The 11,577-nt window shown below is 44.4% G+C and overlaps 1 protein-coding gene across 1 annotated transcript in view; it reads left to right on the top strand.

Moving 5' to 3' along the window:
* The first annotated feature begins 8,091 nt into the window (after positions 1-8,091).
* USP40 (ubiquitin specific peptidase 40) overlaps positions 8,092-11,577 on the top strand; it is an 84,541-nt gene continuing 81,055 nt past the window's right edge. The window contains exons 1-2 of the mRNA XM_068965420.1: positions 8,092-8,132; positions 9,196-9,410. Coding sequence (XP_068821521.1) covers positions 9,215-9,410 — 196 coding nt within the window. The 5' untranslated portion in view covers positions 8,092-8,132; positions 9,196-9,214. The remainder of the gene's footprint in view (positions 8,133-9,195; positions 9,411-11,577) is intronic.

Here is an 11,577-nt window from a genome sequence, read left to right as displayed (position 1 = left end):
AGAAGGGGCAGCAGTCAGATTAGTGAGCTGCTGAGCTAAGTCAAAAGAGTAGGGATATATAGAGAACAGGTATATGCAGAGATACATCGTTTGAGGGGGTCTGTTTCCCCTCGTGATTATTTTTGATTAGTTAGCTTTCAACAACTGGGGCAAGGAATTCCTGAGACTGGTCGGAAACTGAGATTGGCTGGGAGCTGAACGCAATCAATCTTAATATCCATTCCTTTCTTCAGGGGAGAAAGTTCTTTATTCTGTATAGAATGGTGGGGAGGACCTGGAGGGGAGTTTTTACTCCAGGCTATTTTGAGCCTTGTAGCTTCCTTTCAGCAACCCACTCCAGTATTCTTGCCTGGAGAATCCCATGGACAAAAGAACCTGGTGGGCTACAGCCCATGGGGTTGCAGAGTCAGACATCACTGAGCAACTAACACACACATTAATTACTGAGACCTGTTCAAGTGAGACAAACACTGTAGCCAGGTTTAAGGCCAAAACTGGCTTTTCTTATGTCAAGAAAGCCATGCCTTGTTCCCTCTTTCTGGGGATGCCCTACCCTATCTACATACAATGCTTCCTGTACTTTTTGTTTTTTGTATATTATGATGTTTGGACATCTTGAAAACCTTTCTGGCTGAGGAGAAACTACCCGCCCCCCAGCCCCCGCCATGGGCTGGTCAATTTTCAGACAGCATAAGGCCCATCTAGGAGCATGCCTTTGATATGCAGAAACAAACCAATCCAGAACCAGAGGTGGCAACATTCCCCTGCCTTCACCATCCTAGGGACCAGGCAACCAGTTCAGTTCAGTTCAGTCGCTCAGTCGTGTCCAACTCTGCGACCCCATGAATCGCAGCACGCCAGGCCTCCCTGTCCATCACCAACTCCCGGAGTTCACTCAAACTCAGGTTCATCGAGTCCGTGATGCCATCCAGCCATCTCATCCTCTGTTGTCCCCTTCTCCTCCTGCCCCCAATCTCTCCCAGCATCAGAGTCTTTTCCAATGAGTCAACTCTTCGCATGAGGTGGCCAAAGTACTGGAGCTTCAGCTTTAGCATCATTCCTTCCAAAGAAATCCCAGGGCTGATCTCCTTCAGACTGGACTGGTTGGATCTCCTTGCAGTCCAAGGGACTCTTAAGAGTCTTCTCCAACACCACAGTTCAAAAGCATCAATTCTTCGGCGCTCAGCCTTCTTCACAGTCCAACTCTCACATCCATACATGACTGCTGGAAAAACCATAGCCTTGACTAGATGGACAGAGACCACCTTTATAACACAGAGCCTGTAGAAATCATTCAGATTTGCCAGTCCTAACCTGTTTGCCCTTCCCTGTCCTGTCTTTCCACGAAAACTCCAATAATGGCCGTGGCCTCCCGACCGAACCTGGTGCTTCTCCATATGGCCCTGCATGGGGTGCCATGGCCTCGTCTCTAGGACCTCTAAGTATAACAAACTGTTTGCCTGAGCCTCTCCTGTATGCCTGCTAGTGGTGGTGGTGGGTTTAGTCTCTAAGTCACATCTGACTCTTTTGCAACCACATAGACTGTAGCCCACAGACTCCTCAAATTCTGTGTGCCACGTTTGTGCACTTTATCATGGGCCAATTTACCTCAATAAAGCTGTTAGGCATTAAGAAACTAATATGAATAGAAGCTCTACGCTCTTATTCTCATATTCTGATAGTCTTGTCCTCCCTACGAGCCTGCTGTGGGCAAAGTTTGGCTGTGTTGCAGAGGCTGCTGCATGGTCTATAGGTGGTTGAAGACAGTGACTCTTAAACAACTTGGGTCAGGACCCCCAGTGATATTTTACATAAACACTGCAACTCAGAATAGAAGTCCCCAGTAACCTGTGGGTTTGCTTTCTGAGTTTTCAGTCTGAAAATACTAGGTGGAAATTTCCAGAAATAAACAATTCCTAAGTTTTCAATGGTGCACCAATGTGAGTAGCATGATGAAATCTGGTACCATCCCACTCTGTCCTGCCCAGGAGGTAAATCATCTGTTTGGTCAGAGAATCCATGCTGTACACACATGTTTACACTACCTGCCTATTAGTCACTTAGCAACCAGTTTGGGTAATCAGATACACCACTGTTGTCCTGCAGCGTTTGTTTTCAAATAACCCTTATGTAATAATGGCTCCAAAGTGCAAGAGTAGTGATGCTGACAATCTGGATATTCTCTAACTGTGCCTCATTTATAAATAAACTTTATCATAGATACATACACTGAGGAAAGAACGTCATTCAGGGTTCCACGCTATCCATAGCGTTAGGCATCCACTGGGGATCTTGGAACGTTTACTCCCCAGATAAGGGAGAACCTGCTTATTTAAATTATATCCAGACTTCATCATGAGAAACGCTGGGCTGGAAGAAGCACAATCTGGAATCAAAATTGCCAGGAGAAATATCAATAACCTCAGATATGCAGATGACACCACCCTTATGGCAGAAAGTGAAGAGGAACTAAACAGTCTTTTGATGAAAGTGAAAGAGGAGAGTGAAAATGTTAGCTTAAAGCTCAACATTCAGAAAACAAAGATCATGGCATCCAGTCCCATCACTTCATGGCAAATAGATGGAGAACCAGTGGAAACAGTGTCTGATTTTATTTTTCTGGGCTCCAAAATCACTGCAGGTGGTGCTTGCAGCCATGAAATTAAAAGACGCTTACTCCTTGGAAGGAAAGTTATGACCAACCTAGACAGCATATTCAAAAGCAGAGACATTACTTTGCCAACAAAGGTCCATCTAGTCAAGGCTATGGTTTTTCCAGTGGTCATTTATGGATGTGAGAGTTGGACTATAAAGAAAGCTGAGTGCCGAAGAACTGATGCTTTTGAACTGTGGTGTTGGAGAAGACTCTTGAGAGTCCCTTGGACTGCAAGGAGATCCAACCAGTCCATCCTAAAGGAGATCAGTCCTGGGTTTTCATTGGAAGGGCTGATGTTGAAGCTGAAACTCCAGTACTTTGGCCACCTCATGCGAAGAGTTGACTCATTTGAAAAAACCCTGATGCTAGGAAAGACTGAGGGCAGGAGGAAAAGGGGACAACGGAGGATGAGACAGTTGGATGGCATCATCGACTCAATGGACATGGGTTTGGGTGGACTCCGGGAGTTGGTGATGGACAGGGAGGCCTGGCGTACTGCAGTTCATGGGGACGCAGAGTCAGACACAACTGAGTGACTGAACTGAACTGACTACGCAATGGTGCATCTGTGTATCAGAAACAAAAGTTCAACATAACAACCTTTACTCTTACTACTCTAATTTTTTTTATTCAATCAAATCCTACCTCTTTACATTTCTCTTTTTAAAATTTATTACTATATGGCTGCAAGTGGACTTTCTCTGGTTGCGGCAGGTGGGGGTTACTCTTCACTGCCGTGCGCAGGCTTATCACTGAGGTGGCCTCTCTTGTTGCGGAGAACAGGCTCCAGGTGCACAGACCACACTAGGCACGGCTTGCAGGTAGATTCTGCAGCTGTGGCTCCCAGGATTAACTGCTCCAGCTGCTCCGGGGCATGTGGAATCTTTCTGGACCAGGGATCAAACCCATGTTGCCTGCACTAGCAGTCAGATTCTTGACCACTGGATCACCAGGGGAGTCCTTTCTCTCTCTTTTAAAATGCTGATCACAACCCCCTTTGAATAGATTTTATAACTCACTAATAAGACATAAGCTTCAGTATGAAAGATTCTGGCTTATAGTATTGGGTAGAAATCAATATAGTAAATATATTAAGAAACACAGCATACACAGGGAAACAAAGAATACTGATAAATAAAACTGCAAGTTTTTCAGGCCAGGGTCCTGGTTTTTTTCCCTCCCTCCAACCATTTGTGGCAAAAATCCCAAAGAATGTGCAAAAGTAACTATGAGCCTCAGAATAGTTGGCCCCTAACAATGAACGCTTTCAGAAGTGAGTCCCCAGACATCTGTGGGATCTCTGGGGGACTTTTGGCTGGGGTGGGCCTCTGGGTGTGATGCCTGCATCAGCAGGCCCTGCTCACGACGCCCGTGGGCAGCACCAAGGGGAAAGTGGATAGCAGAAGAGAAATTTCCACCAGGCCCAGAATCAGGAAGTAGAGGTTTAAGGGCTAGAGGGCTAGAGTTTTAAGGTCAGCTAACCTTTCAAACTGTGGTGCTGGAGAAAACTCTTGAGAGCCCCTTGGACTGCCAGGAGATCAAACCAGTCAATCCTAAAGGAAATCAACCCTGAATACTCATTGGAAGCTCCTATACTATGGCTAGCTGATGGGAAAAGCCAACTCACTGGAAAAGACCCTGATGCTGGGGAAGATTGAAGGCAAAAGGAGAAGGGGGTGACAGAGAATGAGATGGCATCACCGACTCAATGGACAGGAGTTTGAGCAAACTCCAGGAGATAGTGAAGGAGAAGGAAGCCTGGCGTGCTGCAGTCCAAGGAGTCACAAAGAGTCAGACACAGCTTCGCGACTGAACACATACAACACAACCTGGTGGGCCCCAATTCATGGACTAAAAACTCCTCACCTTCTCTCACCCGGGTCCCTCCCTCAGCTGACAAAGAGGGAAACACGGCAGTTTAGCGCCTCAGGAACTGTGCCCCACCATGAGGAATCTGAGGGATCATATATTAATAGAATGTTGCATTCTTCTTCCTCTTGCATTGTCTCAAAAACAGTCATAACTGCTGCCAAGTAGCCCGGTAATTGGGTCTGTTTGTTTCTGGTTTATTGCACTGCCACCTCCTTTCTGAAATGCAAAAAGCTACCAATGGTGGTCTGAAGAGAGCGTAGTGAAGCACAAGATGTATTTAGCATAGAGTAAGAGGGTAGTAAGTACAGGATGTAGTTTTGAGGAAAGCAAATTAGTTATCGATTATAAATTAGGAACACTTAAAGTAAAAACCAGGAATAATCAGGTCTGCTCAAAGTTCTTTTAGTCTTCTTTGTTCTCAGGAAAGGGAAAGAAAAAAAGAAAAATTCATTACTCTTTTTTTCCTTTTCACTGCTATAGGATCAGTGGTTAAGAGCATAGCTCCTAGAGCCAGATCAACAGGGTTCAAGTCTTGGTTTGAGACTTACTTGCTGTGTCACTTTGCAGAAACTATTTACCTCTCAGTACCTCAGTTTCCTTATCTGTAAAATGGGAATGACATCACTACCCATCTCATGGGAGTGTTATGAGAATTAAATGAGATAGAGTTTGGAAACCCTCTGCACTTGCCTGGCACAGAATAAATGCTCACACTTTTAAAAAGCATCATTAATCTTCCTTGAGCAGCACTTTACATGCTAAAAACACTTGGGTGAAACTTTTATGGCCCAGAGTCTAGTCAGCAGCTTTAAAGATCCAACTTCAATTCTCTGTCGAGCAAATAAAAGATTTAAATTTTCACCATAAACTAAAAAGCCACATTGTTGTTCAGTGGCTAAGTCATGTCTGACTCTTTGTAACCCCATGGACTGCAGCATGCCAGGCTTCCATGTCCTTCACTATCTCCCAGAGCTTGCTCAAACTCATGTCCATTGAGTCTGTGATGGCATCCAACCATCTTATCTTCTGTCATCCCATTCTCTTCCTGCCTTCAATCTTTCCCAGCGTGAGGGTCTTTTTCAGTGAATCACCTCTTTGCATCAGGTGGCCAAAGTACTGGAGCTTCAGCTTCAGCATCAGTCCTTCCAGTGAATATTCAGGGTTGATCTCCTTTAGGATGGACTGGCTGGATCTCCATATGTTAGTGTTATTAATGAAAATGCAACTAATATTTTTAGTGTGGACTGCTGCAGGGGCTACAGGGCAGATCAGGTTCAATCTCTGTCTTGGAGATAGTGACAAAAAGAGCATATCTGACTTTGTCAGCGACACGGGTTACCAGAGAGGAGCATATCATCCTGAAGCCTGGATGAAAGGGAAGATCATACTTTGTTTAGAGAGCTCTGAAAATTTTAAGACGGAAATTTCAGATGGATGATTTAGAGTTTGAAACGAACTTATAATGAAGGAGGGATTTCCAGGTAGCTCAGCTGATGAAGAATCTGCCTGCAATGAGGAAGACCTGGGTTGGGAAGATCCCTTGGAGAAGAGAAAGACTACCCACTCCAGTATTCTGGCCTGGAGAATTCCACAGACTGTATAGTCCATGGGGTCAAAAAGAGTCAGACACAACTGAGTGACTTGAACTGTCACTTTATAATGAATGGAGTGACAAGGATCTGGGAGGGTGGATGTCCCTTGCAGTGAGGACACAATTCAGGTCATAGCAGCAGAAAGGCATATGGCATATTTGGAAGCACTTTAACTGGAGAATAGTTGAGTCATAAGAAATACAGTATGAAGACTGTTTGGACCATGGAGGAGTTTCTGCAGTAGATACCAAGGAATCACCAAAGCCTTTTTGGTAAAGAAACATAAGCTTGGGGCGAGCTTCAGACGATCTCATAGTGACACGCAGGATGGGCTGGATAAAGCAGCAGTCCACCCTAAAAGGCTGTCATCCTAAAGTGGATGAGACTTAATGAGAAAGTATTTGACAGGAAGAGAGGGAACCATGGAACAAGCATTGCCCAGGCAATACTCTGAGTCACAAATGATTTGCTTCATGTGGAAAAGATGAAATTTCAAATACAGCTCCAAGACCTGGAAACGACAGTGGTGTTACTAAACCATTCATTCATTTAACGCATATCTATTAAGATCCCTATACTGAGCCAGTCACTGTTGAGATGCCAGGGATAGAGCTGGGCACAAGGGTCAGCTTGTATCCTCAGGAGCTAATAATCCAGGGCTCATTCTTGATCTGAGAATGGAAATTTGAGGAATATTTACTCAAATTTGAGGAAGAGGGAAATGAAGCACAGAAGGCAAAGAAGAAGCGATCAAAAGGCAGTAAGGGAAATGGCAGGATAGAGTGCCTCAGAGCCAGGGAGGAGAGTCATGAAGAGGAGGCTGCCCAGAGAAATGAAACTTGAGAACCGGCAATTCCCACTGTGGTTTTCTGGGCTGGACCTTCAGCCTGCTAGCTGGTTCCCTGCCTCCAGTGCTTTCCCTCTTGACAATTCTGAACATGACAACCACGGAAATGTCCCTCCTGTGTTCCAAACACAAGTCCCTCAGGCTGGCATTCACTTCGACTCCTGCCTTGTGACTTTCTCTATCACTATCGCTGTTGTCAGTCTCTGAAACCTTTAGCTTAAGTCAAAATGATTTTCTCCCCGTCTGCCTCATTCGTTCTTGGATGGAAGCTGGATCGGACAGGAGATGCCAGAAGGGTCCAAAAAAAAAAAAAAAAAACTATCAAAGTAGACCACCAAACATGCTCAAGCGGGCAAAAGAGCATGATTTTGAGGTATTTTGGGTATGAGGGTCTTCCCTGGTGGCTCAGACAGTAAAGAATCTGCCCACAATGAAGGAGACCCGGGTTCCATCCCTGGGTTGGGAAGATCCTCTGGAGAGGGGAATGGTAACCCACTCCGGTATTTTTACCTGGACAGTCCTATGGACAGAGGAGCCTGGCGGGCTGCAGTCCATAGGCAAATAGGGTCCGACACAAAAGATGGACACGACGGAGCGACTAACACTTTCCTTTCTTGGATATAGAGTTGGTGCAGAGAAAACAAATACTGAGGACGTTATAAAGGATCAAAGTTATGTGGAACACTTTTCACTGGAGATACACTTGTAAAATGTCTTTGAAAGTACACGGCACCCTTGAAGCTCTACACAAATATTTCCAAGGTTGAAGTAACCTGGCATCAGTCAAGCCAAACGACAAGCGATCTTTGTATTCTCTAACTAATATGAGTTGCGAGCAGCAATAAATACACGCTTTTAAAGAGTAAATGAATGAGTGGCCGCCTGATCCAGCGAACCCGCGAATCTGCCAGTAGACTAGAAGCGAGCACCGTCCATCATACCAGAAGGCCGAAATCTCGGAGCAAAAGAACTACATTACCCACGAGATCCTGCGCGGCGGGCCAGCGGTCCCGCAGGGCATCCTGGGAGAAGTAGTCCCCACGTTCCATAAATTGCTCACGCACGGAGCGGCGGGAGAACTGCCTACGCCGTCATGGTGGCGCCGCGTTGCCGCGCGTTGTTTCGCTTCGAGTTTTGTCCGGGGCGGGGGTCTGGGCTTTAGGCTGTAAGTGGGGCCTGCGGCCGGGGTTCTCGGGAGGGACGAGGAGGGCATAGGGACTGTGTGGGCGGCACGGCCTGAGGCGGGCGAGGCGAGAGGCTGCTCGGGCCGGCCCCGAGATGCGGTGTCCTGGCGTGGGGAGTCTGCGGTTCCGCGCCGCGGGGACCTCTTTCGTCTCGCGCCCGTAGGCTCCGTGGTGGCTTGGAAGGACTTGGCCTGGCCTCGGCCGTGGCGTGAAGGAGACCGGAATCCAAACCACGCGCACGAGGCCACACTTTCACGTTCCATTTTTGTGTGTGTGAGGAACGGATTGAAAAGAAAAATAATTTTACTTAAGCGTTTCCTGTCACTTTGGGCTAGGCCCTTTGCGATTCTCATCTCCCAGGGAACCCTTCACACTCGATGTGAGTGAGACCTTGAGCGGATGCTTGACGTCCCAGGAGCTAATATCGAGATCACTGGATAAATATTGTGAGCCTTTGAGGCCCGATGACTTAAATGGCATTTTTTTTCCCCCCGAGGGAAACTCCGGGCTCTCCAGCTTTGGGGCCGGTATTAAATTCCTGTAGGGATTAATTTGTTCCGTTTAACTTTGTTAGCTGTCACAATCTGGTACAAGGAGTGTGAGAAGCAGAGATTTGGGGAAGTGATTCACTGTCCCCAGGCTCTTGTCAACGCTCAGAATCTAGGATTGACTTTGCCACCTCAGCGGATTAGGTGTATTGATGGGTTTTTTTTTTTCTTTTTTCACTAGTGATATCACTATGCCTTAAAAAAAAAAAAATTATTGTGGGCTAAACCCTATAGACTAAATGCCTTTCATTATTTGATTTTTTTTTAAAATGACCCTGCATGACAGTTGTTATCCTATTTTTACATGGAACGCAGGTTAAGAAACTCGCCCAAGGTCACACAGGTAGTGTGGAACAGGGATGAAAAAAATCAGGTCTTGCCTGCCTCCAAAGCCCAGACTTCTTAAGGAGCAACTTAAAATCTCCCAAGGGGGAGATGTGGGGAAATTTTGTTTTAAAAATAAAGACATTTCTATAACATGTCATATTTTTTTAAGGGTAGTGTTTAGTTTCACAATGTTTGGGGACCTATTTGAAGAAGATTATTCCAGTGTGTCAAATAATAATGGAAAAGGGAAGAGATTAAAGACCAAAGCTTTGGAGCCCCCTGCTCCTAGAGAATTCACCAATTTAAGTGGAATCAGAAATCAGGGTGGAACCTGTTACCTCAATTCCCTTCTTCAGACTCTTCATTTCACACCTGAATTCAGAGGTATGATATGTTACATGCATTTGGCTAGTAATATGTACCCTCATCTCTACATGTAATTAATCATGCAGAATCACAAGTAGATGAATTATTTTAAATGTGTGTTCCACAGTATGTGTTCATTGTTCTATGAGGGACATAAATTGGTAATTCTCTGCAGAGAAATGTGAAGCTTAGATTATTAATATTTTCTGTATGATCACAGTAATGTTCAGTAACAAACTAAAAATTAAGTAGTGTATTTCTTGTGTAACTCCTTCCTGTAATTTAGAATATGGGGCTTCCCTGGTGGCTCAGTCTTAGAGAATCTGCCTCCCAGTGCAGGAGATGCAGGTTTGATCCCTAGCTGGGGAAGATCCCCTAGAGAAGGAACTGGCAACTCATTCCAGTATTTTTGCCTGAGACGTCCCATGGACAGAGGAGCCTGAAGGGCTACAGCCCATAGGGTGGCAAGAGGGTTGGACCCGACTTAGATACTAAATAGCATAATTTAAAATACAACGTAAAGACAATTTTGTCATGAGGGCCAGTCTTCATTATTGTTTCAGTATTTGTATTTTTTTATCTTCTCAAAGAAATAAACACTTAAACCAGAGTTACTCAATGCAGTTATATGCTTCTCTTTGGAGTGGGGAGGTGTTGTCATATTAATTCATACAAACTACAGTCATTTATCTGCAATTCTGAAATCCAGAAAATTCTAACAATGTGATCTAATCATCTGAACCTGTTTGGCCTCAGACCTTGACCTGATGTGAAACTGTTTTTAGTCTTAATTATCTCACATGAGTCATACATTTGTTACAGGAATATTAAGGTTTTAATATTGGTTAATAGATACTATTAGTCCCACACTCTCCTGGGGATGTAATGTTAACATATATAACCCTTTTTTCATAATAACTTTCTAAAATCTGAAAATTCTGAATTCTAGAGATACAGGGTGTTAGATAATGGACCATGTGCAAGGAATAGAAACCCAGTCAAAACAGTTCAATTAACAGATTTACTTTAAGAATCTAGGGGGAATCTCCTAGAAACCACCTGCAGGAAGCTTGCTTACCTCCTTGGACCCTTGATTCCTTGCCCCTGTTTTTCTCCACATGTTTGTCCCCAGGTCCCTTCTTTGCCAACTAGCTTCCTCTGCAGGGATGTCAGTCTTAATATTCTTCTACCTTCACATGGCCTTGGAGGGTCCCCAGCTACAAAGCTCCATGACTGTAGCTCAGCTCCTCACATGTCTCCATATTCTGAGGATAGGCATCCTAGCTTTTATTCACTATCTCACCCCCTTCCCACTACTACCAAATGTAGCCAAGTTTTGTGATGTTTTTTGTTGTTTTCTAAGCTTACAAAGACTTCCTGCCTTCAGAGATTTAGTGTATAATTATCATCAACCCCTTTCTAGGCCCTTCTAATGGTTTGAATTGAACGTGGGGTTTAAGAGTGTTGCTTCTCATCTTGGACTCCATCCATTCCATCAGAATATCCCCCCTAATGCATTCAGTAATTCCACCATTAACAGTTTGCAAGATGAATAAGCAGATTCTTAGGGAGGTTAAATCTTTCCTAAGTTTGAGTATAATTGAAATTAAAAGAGCAACTTGAAGTAGAAAATTTTCCTTTAAAAGAGATTATATAATTGATTACTATACTGCAGAAACTAGCAACATTCTTCTGTTATATAGTTGTATATAAATCAACTATATGCAATAAAAATATAAAAAATATTTTCATAAATAATCCAAAAAGACTGAGAAAGGTGGTTGTTTTGGAAGGCAGGCAGCTCGCTGAGAGTACCACTAAGCAAGGATAGGACTGAAAACCCCAGGCCCTCTAGCAAAGCAGGTGGCTGGCCAAGCACATGGGTTGACACATTAGTGTGACTTGTGCACTTGTAAGGCTTAGCATGAATCCTGATGCTCATTGACGGGGAGGTGTAATTTGGAAAGGGGTAAGGACTGACAGAATGAAGGGAAACTTTTTGGAATCCTTTTTAAAGGGGCAGAACTAGCTTTGGTTCCCCTGTACTCCCAGGTCAGTGTAGCTGGGAATAGTAGGAGATGATTGTAAAAGTCTCTCTATGGTTTTTATGATTTAACCTTTGTGTATACAACCTTCATGTAGTTTTTGTTTTTTCCAATTCCTGCTGGGAACTCAGGAAGAATGT

This window comes from Capricornis sumatraensis, chromosome 2 (genome assembly GCF_032405125.1).
Source record: "Capricornis sumatraensis isolate serow.1 chromosome 2, serow.2, whole genome shotgun sequence".
NCBI lineage: Eukaryota > Metazoa > Chordata > Mammalia > Artiodactyla > Bovidae > Capricornis > Capricornis sumatraensis.
The sequence above is the reverse complement of the archived record's forward strand: the minus strand, read 5'-3'. Positions and strand labels throughout refer to the sequence as shown.